This window comes from Choristoneura fumiferana, chromosome 20 (assembly GCF_025370935.1).
Source record: "Choristoneura fumiferana chromosome 20, NRCan_CFum_1, whole genome shotgun sequence".
NCBI lineage: Eukaryota > Metazoa > Arthropoda > Insecta > Lepidoptera > Tortricidae > Choristoneura > Choristoneura fumiferana.
This window is the reverse complement of record NC_133491.1, coordinates 8748572-8773465: the sequence shown is the minus strand read 5'-3', so window position 1 is coordinate 8773465 and position 24894 is coordinate 8748572. Positions and strand designations below refer to the sequence as shown.

At 39.8% G+C, this 24894-nt stretch overlaps 3 protein-coding genes across 3 annotated transcripts; 2 read left to right on the top strand and 1 right to left on the bottom strand.

The window, feature by feature from the left end:
* The first annotated feature begins 723 nt into the window (after positions 1–723).
* Positions 724–6864, top strand: LOC141438966 (F-box/WD repeat-containing protein 4). Its single transcript, XM_074103045.1, has 9 exons — positions 724–1066; positions 1171–1240; positions 1328–1560; positions 1798–2033; positions 2512–2635; positions 3244–3385; positions 3625–3762; positions 5142–5344; positions 6704–6864. Exons 1-8 carry the CDS (start codon positions 882–884, stop codon positions 5304–5306), a joined length of 1293 nt encoding a protein of 430 aa, XP_073959146.1. The 5' UTR covers positions 724–881; the 3' UTR covers positions 5307–5344; positions 6704–6864.
* A 1290-nt stretch (positions 6865–8154) lies between these two features.
* LOC141438967 (uncharacterized) lies at positions 8155–10640 on the top strand. Its single transcript, XM_074103046.1, has 4 exons — positions 8155–9081; positions 9164–9312; positions 9829–9940; positions 10242–10640. The coding sequence occupies exons 1-4, from the start codon at positions 8810–8812 to the stop codon at positions 10396–10398; spliced, it is 690 nt and encodes a 229-aa protein (XP_073959147.1). The 5' UTR covers positions 8155–8809; the 3' UTR covers positions 10399–10640.
* LOC141439407 (uncharacterized) lies at positions 10305–24792 on the bottom strand. The gene is made up of 13 exons (XM_074103691.1): positions 24458–24792; positions 22802–24375; positions 17952–18071; positions 17498–17607; positions 16693–16832; positions 16229–16311; positions 14732–14830; positions 13590–13654; positions 13124–13205; positions 12466–12483; positions 12257–12405; positions 11601–11737; positions 10305–10394 (listed from the first exon to the last, which is right to left on the bottom strand). Exons 1-12 carry the CDS (start codon positions 24582–24584, stop codon positions 11614–11616), a joined length of 2691 nt encoding a protein of 896 aa, XP_073959792.1. The 5' UTR covers positions 24585–24792; the 3' UTR covers positions 10305–10394; positions 11601–11613.
* Between the last annotated feature and the right edge of the window lie 102 nt (positions 24793–24894).

Sequence of the window (24894 nt, the reverse complement as noted above, 5' to 3'; positions counted from 1 at the left end):
TACCACGAGCTTTGCGGTGAAGGAAAACATCGTGAGGAAACCTGCACAAACCTGCGAAGCGATTCAATGGTGCGTGCGAAGTTCCCAATCCGCACTGGGCCCGCGTGGGAACTATGGCCCAAGCCCTCTTGTTCTGAAAGGAGGCCTGTGCCCAGCAGTGGGACGTATATAGGATGCGATGATACCATTAAAGGGAATAATAATAATAATACTACACATATATTTGAAACTATGCTGTTGCCAGTGACTTCTGCGTAAAATTCTTCGCTCGACTCGCGTCTGCGAGAACTACAATTTTCTGGAAAAAAAAAATGCTTCTCAGGATCTTATACTATGTCCATAAAAAAATTCATCACAATCGGTGGACTATTTTATAATATGTAAAAGCGTAACATTCAGACAATTGACACTTTCGTATAAGTTATATTAATAAGGCTGAAACCTAGTAGAAACGGGTGACACTCTTTCCCGGCCCGGATAACACCGACTTGGAAATACCGACCCTTTTTTTTTGTGTACACGCCCATAGAAGCTCCTGTCAGTTTGTATGGGCATATACACAAAAAACAAGGCCGGTATTTCAATGTCGGTGTTATCCGGGCCGGGAAAGAGTGTCACCCGTAGAAACATTTTCTATTTTGTCAGCAATGTCTACGTGGTTTTAACAATGGCTCGAGCGCACTCAGTGACCAGATGACGATGACAGTCATGAATGACATGACAGCCAGTGACAGACACGCCAGACATTAACATCAGCTGTTGCCGTTGACATGTTGTTTAACCTTTAGTGTACAATGTAAATTATACATAATTATTTAAAATGATAAGTTAAGATTTCAGTAACATAAAGGACGTGCTTGAATTGAATATGCGCTATCATTATGTCAGATATAACATTAATTGAACTTCCTTTTGACATTTTGTCTAAAATCTTTAAATATTTAACCCTGGCAGAACTTCGCCATGTAATGCTCACCTGTAAGACATTAAAACATGTGATTGAAGAAGACTATACAATATGGAAGGCTTTCACTAGCTTTTTTGTACGCAATAGTGTTGATAACAGGTGTAGTAGTATTATTACATAGTTTGATTCGAATACTATTGTAACTTGTAATTGGAAGTAAGTGTAGAATTAGACTAATGTTCAGTGAAATAAAATGTTTTCAGGGAAACGGTACTATCTGCATACCATTTATGCCGCATTTCCCGTAACTGGATTAAAGGAATTTACAAACCGGTAAAGTACCTACCCACACTATTATTTATATTATTGTCAGGGAAAAGTTAAATAACCTTCGTTTTATCTATAAATAATGCCTTCCAGAAAATTCGATCCCACTATGGAAAATATATGCCATGGCTGAAATTTCACAACTCGGATGCTGTGCTATTATCATTAGGGTCAAAACTTAGCTGCTATCAAACAAACCAACATGGCGTCAGAGATGGTCCCTATGCCTGGAATATAGAAGTGCCTATAGTAGAACGAAATGACATACGGACAAATGATATATCACGATTTATCTTGAAGAATAATTTCATTGTCTGTGGTAACAGGTATTTTGAGCCTTTCATATAATAATATGCTTAATTAAAATCATAACTTACATAAAATTAAGCTAAATATAGCCAAATTAAAAGTAAATATGATTCAAAACTGAAGCCCGTAGCACACAATTGCATGACCAAAAGTGCTACCAAGTATTTTTAAAGCAAACTACTTAAGCTATGCACATATGTCCAAGGCGAGGCATGGCTTTGGTACACACTTCATTACTTGTGCTTTCCTTTCAGAGACGGGTGTGCTATTGTATATGAATACAAAGGTAAAAAACAGCCACCGCGGCTTCTCCACCACATCCTAGATTGCCACAACGAGGGCAGATCAGAAGTGTCAGCTGTAGAGATGATTCAAAGAGAGGATGTGTCTGTTGTGGTTACAGTATCCAGTAATAGCCCTTCTCTGTGTTACTGGAATTTAAGAAGGAATGAAAATGACAAAAATTTGTTTGTTAGCCAAAAATATGATGGTAAGATCTATCAAAGATTAATAAATATTAAATCTCAATTGAATGGAACTGTATATAAATAAAATTAAGAGGCATAAATTGACCTTCAGCTTCTCAGAATGACATCACATCACCAATACCAAATGAATTTAAAAAAGGTCATGATCATCATCATCATCCCAGCCTGGGCACAGGCCTCTTCTCAGAACAAGAGGGCTTGGGCCATAGTTCCCATGTGGGCCCAGTGCGGATAGGGAACTTCACACGCACCATTGAATTGCTTCGCAGGTTTGTGCAGGTTTCCTCACAATGTTTTCCTTCACCACAAAGCTTGTGGTAAATTTCAAATGTAATTCCGCACATGAATTTCGAAAAACTCAGAGGTGCGAGTCAGGGTTGGAACCCCTAATCCTCGCTGCTTGAAAAAGGTCATATTCTATTATTATTTTATTACATTTATGCATGAATAAAATTTAAGTAATCAACAATATCTTTTCAGCTTTTTCTACTATTACTGTGCCATCAGTAGAAGGCTTTCGATGTTTGGCCCTCAACCAATCTCAAACAAAATTGGCTATTGGTCCCAATGGAAACAGTAAGCCACTTTTACTAGATGTCACAACGTAGGTGGAATTTCTGTTTCCATTATTTTGAATATTTCTTAAAAACATAATATAATCTACTGAATTAATTCATTTAAATAATTTATAGATATAGATTCAGGCATTACTTTGCGGGTCCATATCAATGATCTATAAACAATTACTTTGCTCACCCTCAACCTTACGACAGCCACGTGTCTATGCAGTAATAAATAAATATAATTTGAAGGTAGTTTTACGTGACGATTAAAAAAATTGTGGCCAAAAAAAATAAAGCGGGTACTTGGGGATTTACAACGACAAACTTAAATGGTTGTTGTGGTTCGTTGTCTCACGTCTAGTAACATGGGGGAAGGTTGTGTTACTTTGAGGATGAACTCTAGTTGAGTTCGAAACGGATTATTGTGTTGTGGTGGTTGTGGTGATAGTTGGGTTTGTGTGATTTGTGTGTATTCTTACAGTATGGAGGTGAGGGAGCTGCACAAACATTTGTTGTCGTAAGGCTGCGGGTGAGCAAAGCAATTATTTATAGATTGCTTCATTTAAATCTGCAATTCAAAGCAACAGTTTTAAGAAACCATATTCCTGTATTACCAACAAGTAATTTTAAAACAACTAATTGTTTTCAGTTCCAAAGAGTTATCATGTAAAGATCTGACTCCAAAGCCAGAGCAAGCTGTAAGGGACGCTCAGTGGCATGATGAGAACTTAGTTGCTTATGTCACACATGCAGGAAACTTGCAGTTCATTGATACAAGGACTTACAATGTGGTAAATATATACATTTTGTTAAGCATTTGTTTTTACACTCAGTTTAGTTTTTTTTTACAAGCGACCAATTACGCGCGGGGAGTGTCTTTTCTCTTCATTGCGCGACCAAAACGCTGTTCGCTCCAGTGCTTCTGATAGCAAACGCAATGAACAGAGAAACAGCCCGCCGCCGGTCAAATGCGCACAGTCGTGGCCGTGATACCTAATAAGAACTGTGTATAGTGACCATGTTTTTTTAGGTCTATGACGCAAAAGACCCATTCCTCGTCACTCTGTATTGCGTCAAAACTGACGGTGACCGGGCCATCCTGGTGGGCTCCGCGGCGCACTCCAGGTGTGTGCTGTACGATCGAAGAAACGCTCGCAGTCATGTTCAAGTACGCAATCATTTTTGTCACCTTTAAGTACGATTTTAAAAGGAATATTTATTACCTACTACAATTTAATATTTCAAGTTCTCGAATGGAGACCATGGATCAGCAAGCGCAGCATAGGACATCCACAAACAAGATGAATGGATGACATTCCTCGCAATACATCCTCACACATCTCTGGTGGAAACACGAAAGCCGCGCTAAAGGGTTAAGGGTGGATAGTGGTCTATGAGGGAGGCCTATGTCCAATAGTGGACGTCCTACGGCTGATGTGATGATGATAATGATAGTTTAATATCAAGCTTTATGTGTAGTAAAACAATCCCGCACACGGGAAAGTCGCCATTATGTATTTATTTGTTGGAAGTGCCCAGAGGGCCTACTCCGGTATTCGAAAATCTAAGTTTCTCGTATTAAATAGTATAAGCGTCAGCGGGACGGCAGGATACGAAGTTCGAATTTTGCACTTCATAGTACAGAGCCAGAAGTGTCAAAACATAAAAAAGCTACGTTATATTGTCCATGGTTGCCTTATTTATCAATGTTATATAATACTAGAGTTTACCCGCGGCTTCGCACGCATACACTATTCGATCTGGTAGTTACAATTGAAATTCCGGGATTTTACAAAATTCCCCTGGGAAATCCCGAAATTTATATCGTGATCTTCATTGAGGTTATGTTAAGAACAACTGCACAAAATTTCATGATTCTAAACCCAGCGGCAAATTTTATCCCTATCTCGTGGCAATATCGGAATAAAAAGTAGCCTATGTATTATTCCAGACGTCTGGCTACCTACATACCAAATTTTATGGCTCTAAGCCTAGTGATTGTTATTTCAAGATTTTATCCCTAGGTAGGTATCCCGTGAGAATATCGGGTCAAAAAGTCGCTTATGTGTTATTCCAGACGTCCAGCTACCAACATACCAAATTTCATGACTCTAAGCCCAGCGGTTATTATTTCGAGATATATCCCTATCCCGTGGGAATATCGGTATAAAAAGTATCCTATGTTTTAATCCAGGTTATAAACTAACTTTTCGCCAAATTTCATCCAAATCCGTCCAGCCGTTTCAGCGTGAATAAGTAACAAACATACTCACTCACTCACTCACAAACTCACATTTATAATATTCGTAGGATAGTAGTATGTATAGTCTGTAAAAAAGAGAAGAAATTAAAAAGTGGCAACACTGTAGTGTCCTCCCTTTTTGGTTTGACAGGGTTTCAAAGGGATGACACTACAGTGTTGCCACTTTTTAATTTCTTCTCTTTTTTGACATACTATATATTAGATATTTTATGTAGGTATCGTGATATAATAATGAAAATTTTCTGGAACAAATAATAACTATTGCCTAAACTTTATTGTTCCAGATGTATTTTCTTTCAAAACTGTCCTCGCCCATATACAGTCTAGATTTCGACTCCACAAGACTTTTGGCGGCAGCAGACCTTTCTTTGGCCTGTTTAAATTTTAACGCAAAGATTGAGAGAAGGCGGCGGCGAGACTACTCTTCTTTTAATTTCCAAGTTGTTTAAGTTATTAATTTAAAAAAATGTACAATACAAATTTTTAGGTAAGTAAAATAAACATAGTGTATACATATTTTATTATTTTTTGTCAGCACCCTCTTGTATACATGTAATTTACATTTGATCTGATCAATATTTTTTGCAATGTTAGTGAGATCATGAACTGAGATAAAACGTAGTGGTTATATTCTCTTTGCTGAGATCTAAGAAGGCCGTCCGTATTGTCTATCGCGCTGATGTTTGCGATTGCCTCTCCATCACAGAGTACTTTTATTATCTAGTATTTTATTTTAGCTTAAGACATAGTGGCAAGGACAAATATAAAATTGTAGTGGGGTGGATGCGAGATGCAATGAATAACGAAAATACAAACTGAGACATGGATGCACAGAAAAACCAGAATAAGAGACCAGCGCTGGGAATCGAACCCAGGTCCTCAGCAATCCGTGCTGCGTGCTATAACCCCTACACCACCGCTGGACAGGAATTTAGACACGAATTTTTCCTATGCATACATATCTCAGGTTGCTTATTTCTACTACGCTACTTATGCAGCAGCACTAGCGACATCTATGTTTTCGCTCTCATCGAGAGACGTCAACATTCTTTCGGAACCAACCGCTCACCCAGACAAGAGATGTCGCTACTAAGCAATCAAATCATGATTGGTTATTTGGAGTCTTTTTGTATTTTTTATTTCAACTCCAAATTTGTTACTTTTACGGGTATCCCGTGAAACCATATCGAAAATACAAACTGAGACATGGATGCACAGAAAAACCAGAATAAGAGACCAGCGCTGGGAATCGAACCCAGGTCCTCAGCAATCCGTGCTGCGTGCTATAACCCCTACACCACCGCTGGACAGGAATTTAGACACGAATTTTTCCTATGCATACATATCTCAGGTTGCTTATTTCTACTACGCTACTTATGCAGCAGCACTAGCGACATCTATGTTTTCGCTCTCATCGAGAGACGTCATAGATGTCGCTAGTGCTGCTGCATAAGTAGCGTAGTAGAAATAAGCAACCTGAGATATGTATGCATAGGAAAAATTCGTGTCTAAATTCCTGTCCAGCGGTGGTGTAGGGGTTATAGCACGCAGCACGGATTGCTGAGGACCTGGGTTCGATTCCCAGCGCTGGTCTCTTATTCTGGTTTTTCTGTGCATCCATGTCTCAGTTTGTATTTTCGATATGGTTTCACGGGATACCCGTAAAAGTAACAAATTTGGAGTTGAAATAAAAAATACAAAAAGACTCCAAATAACCAATCATGCAATGAATAAAACGTTGAATCACTTGGAAAAAGATATAATTTACACAAGTAATACACTCGGTAGGTCTTTAGTAACAAAGCACAAAAATAACGTCTTACGATATTGGTACAATTCCTGACAGCACGCAACGCAAGTAAGATAAATATTGACGCAACGCAGCGGCAAGCGGACTACCGGCGTGTTATGGCGCGCGCGCTGGGAACGAACCAATTGCGTACGAGCGAGAGCGACTGATTGACTTCCCGCGTGAGAGACTGAGACAGATGTCTGCACGCGGCGCGCGGGAATTATTGGAACTAAACTGGCTAACAGAAATGAACGAGAGCGCGAAAGCGGCGAGTGAATATATCGACCGTTTAAAAAATGAATTTAAATCCTACAAAATTATATATTGTCCTTGGTAGTGGTTATACTGAAAGATTCACTTTCTTCGAGCACATCAAGCAGCTACGAGTATTAAAACATATTGGTTACTAATAATACTCTTTGCGTAAAACAAATTCTTAATTAATTCTTAACAATTTATTTAATTTGTTATTTTGTACTGAAATTAAGTATGCATCTATTAAGTAAAGTTTTAATTTAATATCTTCACGTTGCCGAACTCAAGGTGAGCCCTGATATTTAATCTCAAGCTTCTATCTCTGTGTAATTTCTATTTTCCAAATTCTAGCTATGTCCGTTAAACACTTTAACGGTTTCAATTTAAATATTTTGTTAACGGACTCTGTGGCTGTTCACTATAATTTAAATCTGTAACGGTCTTCAACTTAATTTTATTTCAATAAACTACTGTTTCCTTTTTTTTTCTTTCTATTTTTGTAACTCCGTAACGACTGTCCTTGCCTTCTAAATTGCCACCGCAACAAGAACCAGGCTTTCCCTATGACCAGAGCTGGGAATAGGCTGCTGCGGTTGGCAAGGACTGTCCTCACGGAGCCCTTGCTGAAGCTGATAGATATTCCAGGCGACTCCCAACGCAGTAGAACTCTCCGAGGTTCTCTCCACATCTGCACCTCCAGTAACCACCTGGCCAGCGCACCGGCTGCTCATTTCTTTCTTATATTATTATTTACGGAAAAATGTATTCAAAATCGATGTCATCTTGTGATGCTGAAGGTCCGGCTTCTTAATTTTTTTCAGGTTTCTTAGTTTTTCCTATTTATTTCTTGTAGGATAATTCTCAGGAATTACGTAGGTAGCGCACGGAAGTACGGTAGTCTTTGGAAGTACGTTTTACATTACAAATTAAACTGATTGAAACAATTGATTTTAACTTACTTATATATAGAAAGCGTGGCTAAAAATTTAACTTCCAAATTTATTTTTTGTACCTAGCTATTTCGTAAATGCGGCTAGATCTAGTTAAAAATTTGCTTAAGTGGCAACACTGTTATGATCCCGTCCCGCCCGAGTCACACGGCCAGCAGCGCGGACTTCATATAAACAACTTGTTTATATCAGGTTTGTGGCTTTCAGTATTTATAGCCAGCAGGGCTACTACGAAACTCGAAGTTCGTATCGTGCGGTCCCTCTGACACTTACAATATTTAATACGAGAGCGAGAGGGACCGCACGACACGAAATTCGAGATTCGTAGTAGCCCTGCAGGCGCACGACTAAGGTTGCCAGGTTGAAAAAGACAAAAGCCGGGCCGCTAGCGAGCGTCCCGCATTTACCGTATAAACCGGACATCCTTTTTTAAATAGCTAATCAAACATAGCTTTTTTAAGGCCAGACAAAATATATTTTAAAAGTTGGACAATACTAAAAAAAATTATAAAAAACTAACAATTCACATTTCCGCATTCCTCGATTTTGATTCACGACTTTCGATTCGCACGGCAGCCCGATAAAAAGACGGACACATCCATAAAAAGTCAAAATTGTTGTCAGGCTAATCTAAAGCCTGACACCTGCAGGGCTACTACGAAACTCGAAACTAGAAGTTCGTGTTGTGCGGTCCCTCTGACAGTTATACTATTTAATACGAGAGCGAGAGGGACGGTACGAAACGAACTTTGAGTTTCGTAGTAGCCCAGCTGGCACTGGCAACCCTAGGCTAGGCACGGCACGTCAGCTGTCACTGTCAGCCTGTCAATTCCAAATTTTCCGCCGAAAGTTGATTTTTTCCTTTACAAAAAGACCTGTAAATAATACAATGGACTTGTAAAACACTGTCAAACGGGCTTGGCGATCTTAATGAACAATTTCCATCCCAAAGAAAATGTACCGACGCAGACTGTTTCAAATTTTAAAAGCTACCTACAGAGCTCACAGGCGCACGGTTGTTCATAAAGTTAGGCTTGTTACGCCTGTGACAGCAGCATTACTCGCTCCTGTCTCCTGTGAAGCCAACGAACCTGACTCTGAAGCCTATTGGGATGAAGAGAAATTGGGTCATGAATTCCTTATACGCCAGGCCACCACAGTCAATGTGAATGCTGCCACACAACTGCTCACAGTTACTATGGTCGCCATACAAGATACAAGTGAGAGGTTAGTGTGGAAACCATTGTTTATTTTCTTATTACTTTCAAAGTATAGCCATAAATTAAAAAAAAAAATGTTTATATCCCAGGTTAAGAGAGGCCCTGTCTAAGGAAATCTGCCTAGTGAAGCAAGCATTAGAGTGGGGTGAAGATGGCACCCCTCCCCATCACTGGGATCAACTAGTTGCTGTGCGTGGAGCCCTTGATGATCTCAAACATAATCTTAGAACCCTTTTCAGTAAGTATCTGTTGCAGAACTAATCTTATTCTGGTAAATGGTCACACACATTCAATAAAAATGTATGTCTTATCTGAATTCTATCTTAACCTATGGCAACCAGGCCAGTTCTTTTGGCAAGGCCTCTGGGCCTTCCTATTAACCTCTTCACCACCACAAAACAAACGATGCAACTTGCTCTGAACGCCACAGAAAAACCAGCAACAAATCAACTTGATTTTTAGTTCCATTGCAGAAGGATTAATTTCTAGTTGAATGTTGGTCATGTATAGATGACCGTGGCGTGTGAGGCATTCCATTGGCTGCCACGACTGGATGACTGGGGCGGTGAAGAGGTTAATTTAAAATGTGCCCAGGAGCCAAACCAAATAAAAAAGTATGCTGTTAGAACACAAGTGATTATTTCACTGATCATATTTATTTATATTTGCTAGTTTACTTGTATTTGGATTTCACATAGAAATACTGTTACAAGTTTTAATGACTAAGCTAATTAAACTTCATATTCATCAAAAGGTTACATGGATTATGCAGAAAAGCTAGCCACAGTAGCTGCTGAGATATCCTACCTGTCCGGAAACATTGCAGCATCAGATGCAATCTGTGAAAGGATCGACCATGCCTGCAGGTCAGTAAACAAACAGTGTTGTATAAAAACACCTTTATTAAATCATAATATATTTTACTCTAACATTATAATAAAGTTTAACTATATTTTTCCTTAGTTATTTCATAATCCATCAAATTAACAAATGATTTATACAAAAGTAGGTCAATTTGTCTTAAGTTAACGAAAATCAACATGAGCCACTCCTCAGGCTTTTAACATTGTAATAAGATTGAATAATGTAACAAATAATATTGTGAACTAAGACATAGTGGGTAAACGTAAATAAAGTATATACAGTCAAAGAATGATCCCCGCTCAGGAGCTGCAACATGCAGAAGCAGCTGACCCACGAGCTGCAACAGGAGGCTCTGGAGATGCAGCAGCAGGCCATCGTCAGCGCGCCCGCGCTGCAGGACCAGCTTGCCAAGCAGGCCAGCCCCAAGCACCCGGGGAAACAGCCTCCGCAGGGACACTAGACCAGGTCCCCAAACAAAAACATTGTAAATAAATAGATGATAATTTTCATAAGCTGGTAACTTGCTAGGAAAAATAATACATTTACCTACTGTTTAACTGCTCACTGATAATATTTATGTGCCACATATCTGTGATGCTGCCATCTCTATTTGTTTCGCTCAAATAAACACAGACAGACGGTATCACTTATATCTGTCACATAAAATTTATTAATAAGTGGTGAAACAGGCCCTTAGTCTTATGTTTGTTTTTTTTTTCTTTTCTTTACCATATACATTAACTAGAACTCATTAAAAATCAGGTTAGGACCGAATCGTCTAAGTAGCACGAAATGTTCAGCAACACAGTGACAAATATTTAAAGAACAGTACAATACAATTAGGAATAGAAGGTACAGCTTTGTGATCGAAATTACTTAATTTGCGCTTTAAACTATATTAGACGACGAAGACGCGGGCCACAGCTAGTTCCTGTATTTTTTTCGGGGATCTCGGGGATCTAGATCTAACAATTTCAATAAAATTTGCTATCAAGTAGTTTTCGGGGACAAACAAGACCCTCTTATCCATGCAACTTATCTAGCTTATTCTTGTCTATGATGAAGCCGCATGTTTTCGAGCTTTAGCCTGGGCTAAGCTCAATCGCCCAGCTACCTATTTATTGTTTATGCGACCAAATACTGAAGCCCAACACACACAGACGACGGATGCAGGTCGGTAGCGGGCCGGGTTGGGAGCGCGACTGGGCTATTTACATGGCGGTATTTGGTCGACATCACATTCGACGGCGGGCGCGGGTGCGGAACAGATCGTGCGCGGGCGCCGCGCCAGTTGCCCGTCGTCATAAACAGCACGCGGGCCATTGTAACCTTTTTTATTAATGTCATGAACTCATATCCTTTTTCTTTTCCGCACTCTATTTCGCACAATATTTAGATACAGTATCCTTACTTAGGTAGACTAACTGTATCCTCCGACATCATTAAACACACTGCCTCTCGATAGCCGCTGCAGGCCCGTCGCCGAACCGACCCGCTCACTATGTGAATACAACGAACCGAGCGGCTCACTCGTCGGAAACAACCTGACACGCATCCGCCCTCTGTGTGCGTTGCGCTTAAGGGGTTAAGCAACTTCCGAGCTTGACTTGTGTCTTTACATGGTTGACTATATATAAAAAACCAAAAAGAGTGTAACAGTACCTTGGCGGGGGCTCTAGAAGGTGGCGTCCTTGTTAAGATGCGTCTCTATGTCGACGCGGCAGATGGGGCAGTGCTTGTTGCTACTAAGCCACTGGTCAACGCACTCCATGTGGAACAGGTGCATGCACGGCAACCGTCTACAACACAATGCGACACTCAATACTCACAATTTCGCGCTCTGCAATGCAACAGCTCAGTTTACGATTGATTACACATTTAGAAAATAGTCATATTGGCCGTCCCGACCGCTTCATCTCAAATTTTCAGCCTCTAGCATCGCCTAATTTGTCGAACTTTACTAAAAAATAAACGGAAGTCGCAATAGCGACCTTTAAGGTTCCCACTGAACAGCTAAGAGACCGCAGGACGTCTTCATCAATTTCATCATCATCTTCCATTCGTTTTAAGACCAGTCACAACGATTCAGTCTTACGACGAGCCGCGTAGACCACGTTCCACACCACAAATCAGTACAAAAAAATTATATTGACACAAAATCTAGGGTAGACAATAGGTTGTTTTACCGCTTATGCTCAAATTGTACTATAGAAAATACGACATAAGGCTTAAATTTCCATGACTCGAGTCGAGTTGTTTAGTGTGCGTAGACCTCTAATTATTAGGGCTTCCCGGTGGCCGTGGTTAATGCGACCGACCTGCAGTGCGAGTCCACCTCAAAGATGGAGAGGCAGATGGTGCACTTTTCGTCGTGCACGGCGGCGGCGGGCGCGTACGCGTGCCGGTACGTGTTGCGCTCTATGACGGCGCGCGAGGCGCCGCGGGCCGCCGCGCGCCGCGCCGCCGCGCCCGCCGCCCGCGCCAGCGCCGCCATCTGCGCCGCCGCCAGCGCCGCCGCGCCCCCGCCACCGCCCCCGCCCCCGCCCTGGACGAACAAATACTTGCTTGTTGACAACACACACAATGTCGCTAGATGGCGTTGGTATCGTTAGATCCGTTTGACGTAAGACGTGCGTCGAAAGTAACAAAATACGACTTGCTAAAAGGGCAAGGGTGAAAGCCATTAATGTAAAAAACACAAACGTGACACAAATGTCAATATTGTCAAACAGACCTCTCGATACAAGCGTCAATTTTAGCCTGTCACAGAAACCTTCATTAATCTTTATCCTTTGCTTAGTATAAAAACCATGGTTACCTAGCGGTTTAACCGTGATCTCTCAAGGACAGGCTCGTGAGTACCACGAGCTTTACAGTGAAGGATAACATCGCGAGGAAACTTATGCGGGTAGCCTGCGAAGCAATTCAATGGTCTATGTGCTGTTCCCTGTGAACTACAGGCTACAGCCCAAGCCCTCTCATTCAGAGGGGAGTCCTGTCCCAGCAGAGGGATTTATGATGATAAGTATAATAGTAAGTAGCTTCCCGCCGCGCCAAAATGTCCTTATTAAGCGGGAAATGTTAATAAACGAGACTGAATAAATATGATGATTGGTAATAAATAGACTAGCTGTGCCGTAGTTGATCCACAAAGTGCATAGAATATTAATTATGAACATAATTACCGAGGGGTGTATGGAGATGTGCAGATGAGGCGGATGGACCTGCAGATAGTGATGCATATGGTGGTGTATGTGCGGCCCGGCCCTGCCAACGAAAACGACATTATAGTACATTACACAACTAGGGCAAACAAGAATCCCTAAATCCGCGTTCACATTTATCCGTCGTGTTGTGTTGTGATGCTCGCTGTCTCTCTCTCTCTCTCTCTCTCTCTCTCTCTCTCTCTCTCTCTCTCTCTCTCTCTCTCTCTCTCTCTCTCGCTCTCTTTATATATATATATCGCATCGCATTTCTTTAACAATTGCAGACACAATTTGATGCCTTCTCGGGTAAAGACGTAACATTGTTCAGGGTCTGATTGTCCCATGAATTCTACTTACAGCTCGAGGTGATGTGAAAATACAGACTAATAATTGTAGCCATTTGATTAAAGATGTGATTAGATTACATTTAAATGTGTAGACTTACATCAAAACTGGTCTCATGGCGTCGTAATCCTGCGTCAGGTCCAATGCGTCTATTTCATCGGGAAACTGAAATACAACATTTTCTATCACACACTCATTTTTTAGTTTTATTAACAGAACAAGCAAAGAAATGTTAAGTTTTTTTTTACGAAAACTATTGGCGACTTGAAGCGATCATTGGATTTAGCTCGCGCGGCACGCTTAGCTAAGAAACGTGGCCGTGGGTTCAAATCCCGACTAACGATCCGAAATTTTGTTTTTAGCATAAACGTTTAACGAATAACAAATTAATAAACTACTGGCAATGCAAGCTTTGATAGCTTAATTCCCAGCCCATATAACCCAATTTTCGCTATGGGGAATGGATGAAAATTTTAGAAACGCTTAATTTTTTTTAATTCATAGGAATAACCTTCCTAATTAACAGAAAAAAATAACAGATTTTTTAAGTAGCATCAATTAATTAAAAAAAAAAAAAAGTTTTCTTTACCGCCAAATTACGACAGTCTGGTCGGTTACGGAACAACCGTGCATAGCCCAGAATAAAAATAAAAAAAATAAAATATGTGTTCTGACTCGATCGTTTTGACAGATGACACTCTTTACCGGCTCTGATAATACCGACATGGAAATACCAACCCGGTTTTTCATCTATACACCCAGTTTCTATGGGCGTATACATGAAAAACAGAGTCGGTATTTCCACGTCAGTATTATTCGGCCCGGTAAAGAGTGTCACCTGTCGAAACGATCGAGCGAATCAAAGACACATAAATTCTTTTTCAATGTTTTTTATTCTGGGCTATGGAACACCCCGTAACCGACCAGACTGTCGTAAAGAAAACTCTTTCATTTTTTTAAATTAATTGATGCTACTTAAAAATCAGATATTTTTTTCTGTTAATTAGAAAGGTCATTCCTATTGATATAAAAAATTTCAAGCGTTTCTAAATTTTTCAGACATTACCCATTAGCAGCACGCAAAGATTGGCAAGCTACGACTCAAACCACTCCTAACTCGACCGAAAAACGAAATTGAGAAGAGATCTATGATTTTTTTTCCCGTTTTTATGGTAATTAAGAGCGATACGGTATGATCTGGTAATTTTCTTATGGGCATATAAGGTCAAGAATGTGACTTACAGAGAGCACAGTGGTAGGCGGCGGCGGCACGCTGTAGGCGGGCGGGAAGTGCGCGAAACCCGCACCCGCCTCGCCGCCCATACAACGCCGCTGCATCTCCTGAACATAACGGTTGGACACAGTGCAGTGTACAATAATGCAATTAATACAACAGAGTAAACACCAACGGGTGAATTCATTAAATGTTACAAACCCGTTGTGACTTAAATGTTTTTTTTTGTTTTGCAAAAGTTAATTAAAGTTCTACCAAACAGATAGGACAGAGTATTCGGCAAAAAAAATACTCATTTTCGATTGTTAATTTTCATAATCATAACACCCGTAAATCATTCTAATTATTTTAATGAAGAAGAAAATTATGTTAATTACCCGAAGCCTAATTCTAGAAGTAGCTACAAATAGGAAGGGTATAGACACGCACTCGAAATGATCGATAATTACTGGAATGTGGGAATCTACTAAACTAGTATATGATAACTAGTATTAGTTTTTGGGAACTATATTTTCCGTCACTTAAATTTAGATTTGTCACTAAATTGCGATACCCTAATTATTATATCTATCCCTAAAAAATATATTGGACAACAAATTAATCAAATCTGTCTCTAAGTATGAGTCATCAGATTAATGTAAACCTGTATCCTAAATTATAGTTTGATCATTCGATCACCAAAATAATAGATCTGTCACCTAATAAATAGATCAGTTCCTTAATTCGATGCTTCTACCTATTCTACTAAGGCAGGTCTGGTTAGGTACGACGACGAGCGAAGCGAGGACGATTATTAGGTAGTACTGCGACCCTCAGTGCGCGAGCGAAGCGAGCGTGCCGCGGTAGCGGCCGGTGAAGTGCCAGAACCGGTCAGTTTTTGCTAATACTTGTATGATAAATATAAATGTTTGTAGTAGGTACTTGAGTCTTGTATATTTGTACGTATTTAAGTATATATGTATGTATGTCTACCCGTTGTTTGTTTGTTTAGGTGACAGATCTCCTATTTTAGGAACAAATAATATTTCTTAGGTAGCCGAAAACCAGTTTTGAATGCCCTACCGAAAACGCATTTATTAGGTGATCAATAAAATCATACCCTTCGTTTTTTGGGTGGCAATGCAAATCTATATAAAGAACATCATTTCAAAATTTGAAGCAAAACCCAAAAAACAATACATAAAAAAAAAGAAATCTAAGTCGATAACTGTCACAAGTAAGATGTTCGTACTTAGCATAAATATTCTTCACTGTAAGAGGTACTTACTCACAAAAAAAACCCGAGCCGATTCGATGTAAGGGTCGACTTACTAAGGAAACCGGACTATGGCTTTTCGTTTAAAAAATGCTTAATTGTTTGTTTTTTTCTATTTTTTGTAAAGGATCAAATACTCCAGGTGATCACGTCAGCTTCATGGGCACTTACACAATTCTCTACTAAGGACTAAGTGACTGTGACTGTGACAAGTGTGAATTCTTGATGCTGTAGGTATATAACAAATTACCAGCATGTGTTGCTGACGCTGCCAGAGCCGCTCGTGGACTCGATAGGGCGGCGCGACGGCTGCGCCCTCACGCCGCTCACCGACTGCCGAAATAAAACAATATTCATCAAGGGCACAGAATCACAGGGCGGCCACGCCGTACAAAATACGCGTTCTTGAATCTACATAGGCACGACGACGTCTGTACACGCGTCAATGTGTGCGTAAGCTGCACAGGGCTGACTATTGCAAAACCCTATAGTACTATAAGTGCTACCAATGACATTTAAAGGTACTCATTTTAGATATGGCTTAATAAGTGAAAGTAGGTACTGCCATAAAAGGTTTTGCCCATAATCACCACGCTGGGCAGGCGTGTTGGTGATCGAGGGGCTGAAGACAGTGTTCTGGCGCGCCATGGAAGAGGCCTATGTCCAGCAGTGGACTGCTGTAGGCTGATGATGAAGTAGGTAATAGATTGTTACTGTGGAAATGCTGCGGCGCGTGGTGCGCGTGCGGCACGTGCGGCGCGTGCGCGGCGTGCGGCGCGTGCGGGCCGTGCGAGTGCGCGTGCGAGCCGAAACAGCAGCCGCGGCACGCCAGCGTACAGTTGCCCATCCGCACCCTGACAATCATATAGCCTATTTATACGTATATCATAAACGCAAAAGTTTTGAGCGTATGTTTGTAATTGCTTGACGCTAAAACGGCTGAACGGATTTGAATGAAATATTGTATGCAGAACTCTGGAATAACGAACAGGCTACTGTTTATTCCGATATTCTCTCTGGGTCGGGATACAATTCCGAAATCTCAACCGCTACATTTATTAACACGAAATTTGGCACGGATGTTTTTATCGTACACGAAATATTGCAAATGTAGTGAAAATGTCTATCATCACAAGATTTTAGATAAAATATAATATGCAATAATCAATAACCAATGAAAATAGGCTAAATATGCAAATGTGAGTGTGATTATTTGTTAGTTTTACACTTCCACACTTAATGTACGTACTCAACTTATCGTGATGAAAATTATATGGAGATTGCCTGAGACTGAGAAGGACATAGATAATTATTGCGATTTCGGAATTGTTCGTAAACAGTCGTGGGCAACAGCTGTCCTGAGACCCTATTGTCTAACACACTTGGAATCACAATCGTTTTCACCACTTCTTTCTGTCACACGGTTTAGGATAAGGGTAGAAAGAGATGGTGAATGCGATTGCGAACGTCAATACGTTAGCCAATACGGCCTCTGGTCTCTAATGATGAGGCAGCGTACCTCGCTCGCAGCAGCTGCGGGCCCGGCAGCAGCGGGGGCTCGTGCGGCGCCGGGTAGCAGGTCGGCAGCGGGCTGCTGGTGCGCGGGGACGTCAGGTCGATTACCTCGCGCTGCCCAACAAACATATTCTTAACCTGGCCCAGTTTCTTAACGCTTACAAGTCTAAAAATATTGGTGTTTTGTCGCGTAAATTGAATGAGAAAATGAAACAAAATGCAAATATTATTAGATTTATATTTCGAAAAACTGGGTTCTGCACGCGAGCAACGAATCAAGTTATCAAGATGTCGTGCTTCCAACGCCATCATCCCTAGTCATAGTAACTATAAATTGAAATACTTTTTGTATACATATATATATGTTAATGCCTTTGCATCCTGTAAATGGAAGCGACAAAATAAACAACTTGTTACTATGTTCAAAGAACTTAAGATTGAATTGTTAAATTACTCACAAAACTAGGGTCTTCCTCAAGCACTTGGACGTCATCATCAGAGCCTGAGTCAGACACCCAGTCCAACTGCAAGTCTGGAGCTGAAAGGACTTCGCTTGCTGTTGATGTAGTATGGTCGTCCTGTCAAGAAAATCCATACTAAGGGGCTGTTTCACCATCCATTGATTAGCGTTAACTGACGGTTAAATGTGATGCCGTCTCCGTCTATTCGAACAAAACAAATAGAGACGGCATCACACCTAACCGCCAGTTAACACTAATCAATGGATGGTGAAACAGCCCCTTAATATTATAAATGCGAATGTGTGTTTGTATGTTTGTCCGTCTTTCAGGTCGAAACGGAGCGACTGATCGACGTGATTTTTGGCATAGAGATGGTTTATCCCACCACCCAGAGAGCCCTGCCCTGGTGTGGCCAGAGAGTGACATAGACTACTTTTTATCCCGGAAAAATGCACAATTGGGATGCACCAAAATAAAATAACCTATAGTTTTCATTTTATTTTTGGAAAGAATAGGATATTTTAAGATACCTTTTTCATTGATTTTGAATTTGGATGAGTATTTTATTTTTTATATGAAATACGCTGGATGACGTCACAGTGAGACAGCCACGTTCCATTGCCTAGAAAAAATCAGGTATGATAACATAATCTGTGGCATTACTTCAAGTACGGCTTAGTCCTAAATGAACCGTGACAAATAGTTTTATTTATCTCTCTTGTTTTATCTTCGATTATTCCTGTTTATTTAATGGTGTGGTAGTAAATAGATAATTGTTTATTCAAATCTGATATTTAAATTATTTTGTATTTACTTGTAACATAGTAATTTAATAATTAAATGTGTAAAAATACATTGGAAATACTCGTATACATTTCGGACTTTACGATAAATGACAACAAAGTTCTATCTTTGTCACTCTTTGCTATTATAAGCAGGACAGGAACATTTCAAATTGACAATTTGCTTACGAGTGTAGACCTTTGTGACGAGACACTGCAGGGGTCAAATGAGGTGTTGTATATAATCAAAGGAGGGTCATTACTTAAATTTTGTATATTTTATTCACACTTTTGGAATCTGATTTCTGAAAACGCTTTACAAAGCCTATTTCTCCAAATGGTTTTCGATTTATTATATGTTGTCAAAAATTGGGACATCCCAATTGGGTATGGCCGCGAAATATTGCACTTTTAGGGTTCCGGAGCCAAAATGGCAAAAACGGAACCCTTATAGTTTCGCCAGGGACTATCAATGCTAGAAAGCTGTAATTTTGCACGGATATATATGTAAACTATGCCGAAAAAATGGTATACATTTTTTTTTTTTTTTTTAGTTTACCTCCCCCCCTATAGACGTAAAGTGGGGGTGTTGTTTTTTCTCATCCAACTCTATAGAGTGGGTATCGTTGGATAGGTCTTTTAAAACCATTAGGGGTTTGCTACGATGATTTTTCGATTCAGTGATTTGTTTGCGAAATATTCAACTTTAAAGTGCAAATTTTCAATAAAATCGAGCGTCCCCCCCCCCCCCTCTAAAATCTAATCCAGTGGGTGGAAAATTTTAAAAAATTCAGGATGGTAGCTATATCAAACTTTCAAGGAAAACTATAACGGTTAAGTTTTCTTGAGAATTATTAGTAATTTAAGTGTAAATAACAGCGTAAGGTATAAAATATACCTAAACTTGGAAGATTCCGTATAAAATACGAAATCCTTAAAAAAATATTACTTAATTTTTCCGTAATGGCTACGGAACCCTATTTAGGGCGTGTCCGACACGCTCTTGGCCGGTTTTTGATTGAAGCTCGCACGTAACCCCTCGTAAAAAAATAATACAAAAGTATAATACAAACAACTTAGGACCTTATGTTTTTGAAATAATCATGTATGTTAGGAAGAACATATGTAATTTTCCCACTAACGTCGATAAGCCAAAGGCTACTAGAAACACAGGGAAGCTTAAAGTTCCATCTTACAGACTGGCTAAAACCAAAAAGTCTTTTCTGGGAAATTGCATACGTTTTTATAATAAAATTCCAAAAAATATTTAAATGAAAGGGATACAAAATTCAGATCTATTGTCAAGAAGACATTAATATCAAGGCGTATTATAAAGTTAATGATTATATCATGGACAGGGATATTTGGAAATAATTCCGATCCGCATTAGCGATCCCTTCAAATAGCGAACCTACTGTGTTAAAAATAAAGTTGTGTTAAATACTTGTGATGTATACATATCATTTAATAATATTGTAAATCTGTTTTAAAAAAATATATATATACCTCGTTGAGTTCTTGCCGGATTCTTCTCAGCAGAGGTTTTTCCGAACCGGTGGTAGATTTTTTTTGACATTCATAAGTGCTTGTTATAGCCTAAATTGAATAAAGATATTTTGACTTTTTTGACTTTGACTTAGGACATTATATATGTTCTAAAACGTTTTTCCCACACGACAAAATAATTAATTATTACAAAACAGTATTGATTAAGCACCAAAAACCTGATGAAACGCGAAAAAGTTGGCAAAAACATGAATTTTAGTGTTACCTTGCAGAACTTAAACACATACAATTTCTTAACGAAAATAAGTACCCAAATAAAACCAGGCTCAGCAAACTTGGTAAGAAATCGCCCTTAAACTAGTTAAGCCAACAATCTATTATTTGAATATTTAAGGATGTTCCCGAAAATGGTTCCAAACATAACACACACTTTTTATATGCATGGCAATTTTTTGTTTCTTATTGTAGCAACAATGTCTTAGAGGTTTTTAAGACGGGCAATACTATTAGTATGCTGGTAGAACTTTTGAATCGGGTAACGTTTGATTTGATTTGTCTACACAATTCAAGATTTTTTCAACAAGGAAAAGTGAAATTTGGAACGATAAAATTTTAAGTGAAACTTTTTGCGAGATATGTATTGAAACTAAGTGTAATGGTTATTCTATTCGAAGTATGGATTGTTTTCTTTATTTATTATGAAGACTCACGGCAGTAGCTTCAAAAATATCGGCTGTAGAGCAATTTATATTTTTCCCACTTAGTGTGTTACATTGTGAGTTATAGTAACACATTGGATCCTAGATAAAGGCAAATTCACAATGCTTAGTATATTATGCAGCAAGACAAAATTCAAATTTATAAAAGTTAATCTTACTTTATCAATTGAGACGTGTTAGTCACTTGTAATACTGAGATAATAGGCGTCATAATTTATAGAATACTTTCTTTTAGGGTCGCCGTCATTGAAATCGATGAGGAGGACTATAAATACTGAGATAATTATTTGTTATTAATAATTAAACCAATTTTTACCACAAGCTTTTCGGGGAAGCCAAATATCACGATGAAACCTGCACATATACAGACTCCAACAAAAAAAGACGGTGGATGTCGTCAAAACTTAGCAAAATGCCATTGAACAAATTAGTAACTGACAAATAAAAAAAAAAGTAACAAACTGAAAACCTCGTTTTTTGTAGTTGATTAAAAAAATTACATGTGAACGTACCTTATGCAATGAAATGAAAAAAATATATATTTTGCTTTCGACATGGTAATAAGTTGTTTTATAAATATGTTAAGGTGCAGTGACACGTCTAACTAAAAACATTGGCATGCAAATATTAAGTTATTAAATAAATTCACAAAAAAGACAATTGTAACTTTGCAGGTGGTAGGACTTTGTGCAAGGTCCGCCTGGATTGCTACCATCATCTTGCTCGCTAATCATGCCGTGAAGCAACATTGCTTGCACTGTTGTGTTTCGGCATGGAGAGTAAGACAGCCAGTGAAATTACTGGCACATGAGGTATCCCATCTTAGGTCTCTAGGTTGGCAACGCGTCTGCATTACCCCTGGTGTTGCATATGTTTATGGGCGGTGGTGATCTCTTACCATGAGGAGACCCACTTGCTCGTTTCCCATCCAGTCGAATAAAAAAAAAATTGTTATATGAATTAGTAATCTAAATTGAATAATAGTTATTAAGTTGTAGGTCAATGTAGCCGTAAAATGCTTTATCTTGAAGCCACTGATATAATTTAAATCTTAATTTACTCCTGGGCAACTCAGCTATGCTTTTAGGCCACTTATTAAATATTCGTATTTCCATTGGAAAACAGTTTCTGCGATACAAGTGTGTGTTAGTTTTAGGATAAATTAGTTTATTTGGTTATCTGGTATTAAAATGGCACACTTGCTGTTTTGTTTTAAAGTGCTTTGGATGTAATTTGAGAAAGTTATATATTTCAAAAATGCTATGTATACATTGTTTTTGACCAATTGATACCCTATTAATGTGTACTGAATTTCCCCACAATAATATACCCTATCTTAATATTGATCCAACATAGCCATGGTACGCTTTTAGTGCTGTTGGTTCATTTGCAATTTTTTTAAGCCGCCAGAGTGCATAAGCAAAATGATTTATTTTATTTACTATACTCTGCACATGCGGTTTCCATGAACACTTATTATTGTTATTTTTTTCAGTGTGTTAAGGTACAACTTACTTAGGTAACCGAATTCCACGCGGGCAAGGCCACGGGCAAAAGCTTGTAGAGTAGACATCTATAAGCATTTATCTTGATTGACTTTTGCCAAAATGCAGGCAATAAGATCTAGTCACCTGGGTCTAAGCCAATTAGTGCCACTAAAGGCCTACTGTCTGGTAGCTAAAAAGTTATGACCAGGCTACATAACACTCTTAGGCTATGTTTGCACCATACGGCTAAATGCTCGGCTTTAGCACGCTATATTTTAGAGGGATGGTGCGCTAAAACCGCGCAGTTAACCGCAGAGTGCGTACTTGCACTTGTCATGCATCTTGATAATTACCTGACTAGAAGTATTAACAGATTTGTTTTCAGCGGTCTGTGTGCTTCTTCCGGAGCTGGTGCCTGGCTGCGGCGAGGGGTTGTGCCGGTCCCCAGCCGCATCCACGTCGCGCCGGCCCACTAACTCTGCTTCTGATTTCACAGTCACTTGCTCATTACTGTCCATTCTATTTTGAGAGCTTGACTGTCCCGGCTCCATTTTAACTTGCGATTGCTGAGACTCAACTTTAATAACAGGTGCTGCAACTGGGTTCTGTGCACTGTCCAATTGCGCCCCTTCTCGCTTCACTACTGATGTTTGTGATGCAGACTCTTCCTTCACATGAGAACTGGACGGATTAATTTCATATGCTCCATTGTTCACACCAGGCCTCATTCTGTGACTGTGATGGTGGTGGTGGTGATGATGGTGATGATGACGCAAGGCATTTGCAGCATTGTAGTGAGGCATTCTGTTGTGGCAAAAATCTCGGTGGTGACCTGAGTGAGTGTGCATGCAGTTGCCATGGACATGATTCATAGAGCAGGAACAGTGCCGCCCGTGAGTGTTAACACATCCTTGGTTCTCTTGCTTGACTTGCACAGGAGGGGTGGGCATAAAATGAGCAGGCTGTCCTGCTAGTGTTAAATAGTTTTGGCCACTGCTTGCTCTCCTTGAACAAATGTGTTCTTGAGTGTGTCTATTTGGGTCAGCATCTCCAGCAGCTTGTGTTGATGCATCTATTTGCTCATGTGGCTCATTTTTAACTCGAGAAGATAGATCCGATGCAACAGAACCACTACCTGTAGCTATACTGCCTGACACTTCTGAATCAGACGCTTGTTGCTCCATACTGTTATCACATAGACGCTTCCTTGGAGCCGAGGAATTATCTTCTTCCTCAGAACTCACTTCAATCAAATTTGGACTGACCTCATTCTCTTTAGACTGCCTCCTCCTAGGAGAAATATTTAATTTACGACTTGGCCGCTCCAGACTACTTGTAGCAACATCTGCTGTGGCAGCTTGTGCAATGGGGGGCACAGGTTGATTAGATTGATATGCTGTCTGAAGAGAGCTTTCTTGAGTTGGTGGTTCAACAACAGGTGGAGGGTAGCCTGGAGGGACATTGTTGAAAGTCTGATCGTCACTGACAACTATGACATTATTGATATTATAAGGATTTACCATATATTCTTGCATGGGTCGCACTCCATGCCCATAGTGTGTATAATTAGGATAGTAATATCTTCTTGGTTGGTTGATGGCAGGTTTGGGCTGGTACCTTATGTGGGAGTTGGACAGAGCAAGGTGTCCTGCGTCACTACCGCCCAATATGTAATCTAACGAGCTAGAGCTGTCAGGCAGAGGTTGGTACTCCTCAGGCACGGGCGTGCGATTCGCCGGTGGCGGCGCGAGAGGTGACACGTTCACTCGGAACGGCAGGTCGGGCGATGTGGAGTTAACGTAGTTGGAAGATATCATATGTTTCGGAGCGAGCTCGCTACTGCCCGACGACGTTGCAGGCTCTAACATCGGCAGAACCTCTACGTCGTCGTCACTCGCGGCAAACAACGCGTCGCACTCCATTTCATCTAGAGAACAAGTCATACGAATGAGATCGAAAAAACGTGAAAGTAAATAACAATATGCTATGTATGTTTACTATTTATTTACCATCTACAAGCTGACCTTCCGACGATGGGGACGCAAAGGCCGTGTCCAAGATAGCGGCCAGTGACGACGGACCGGGCAGATCCCAAGAGGGCGATGACTGCTCACCGTTGAAGCCCTTTTCAGTCATTTTTGATCAGTGAATGGAACACTGATATGTCTTCAAGGAAAGCCTTGGTCAATAATCATGTCGGGAAGTTAATGCTTACACTTTAAAGTTTATTTTACCCATTCATTTTGTTTAAAATATGAATATCTTTGTTAAATATAATGTATTTATTTTCATTATTCTTGAATTTCTTGATCAAAGATACTAATTTCAGACAGACACAGACTATAATTTTTTTTTTACTGATGTGATGTTGCCATATTTATTTGGTTTCAATCTTGCAGTTGCAGTCATTTTCATAAACGCTGAAACAAAATTGATTGCATAAGCA

What these genes read in the sequence shown, in the direction of transcription:
- LOC141438966 (XM_074103045.1), top strand. Translation starts at nt 882, where the DNA reads ATGTCAGATATAACATTAATTGAACTTCCTTTTGACATTTTGTCTAAA. An exon ending in TTAAAGGAATTTACAAACCG is followed by an intron (nt 1,241 to 1,327) that starts GTAAAGTACCTA and finishes AATGCCTTCCAG; the next exon opens with AAAATTCGATCCCACTATGG. An exon ending in ATACAAGGACTTACAATGTG is followed by an intron (nt 3,386 to 3,624) that starts GTAAATATATAC and finishes ATGTTTTTTTAG; the next exon opens with GTCTATGACGCAAAAGACCC.
- LOC141438967 (XM_074103046.1), top strand. Translation starts at nt 8,810, where the DNA reads ATGTACCGACGCAGACTGTTTCAAATTTTAAAAGCTACCTACAGAGCT. An exon ending in ATACAAGATACAAGTGAGAG is followed by an intron (nt 9,082 to 9,163) that starts GTTAGTGTGGAA and finishes TTTATATCCCAG; the next exon opens with GTTAAGAGAGGCCCTGTCTA. An exon ending in AGGATCGACCATGCCTGCAG is followed by an intron (nt 9,941 to 10,241) that starts GTCAGTAAACAA and finishes ATCCCCGCTCAG; the next exon opens with GAGCTGCAACATGCAGAAGC.
- LOC141439407 (XM_074103691.1), bottom strand. Translation starts at nt 24,584, where the DNA reads ATGACTGAAAAGGGCTTCAACGGTGAGCAGTCATCGCCCTCTTGGGAT. An exon ending in CGCGCCGCAGCATTTCCACA is followed by an intron (nt 16,312 to 16,692) that starts GTAACAATCTAT and finishes TTATTTCGGCAG; the next exon opens with TCGGTGAGCGGCGTGAGGGC. An exon ending in AGCGTCAGCAACACATGCTG is followed by an intron (nt 14,831 to 16,228) that starts GTAATTTGTTAT and finishes CGTTATGTTCAG; the next exon opens with GAGATGCAGCGGCGTTGTAT.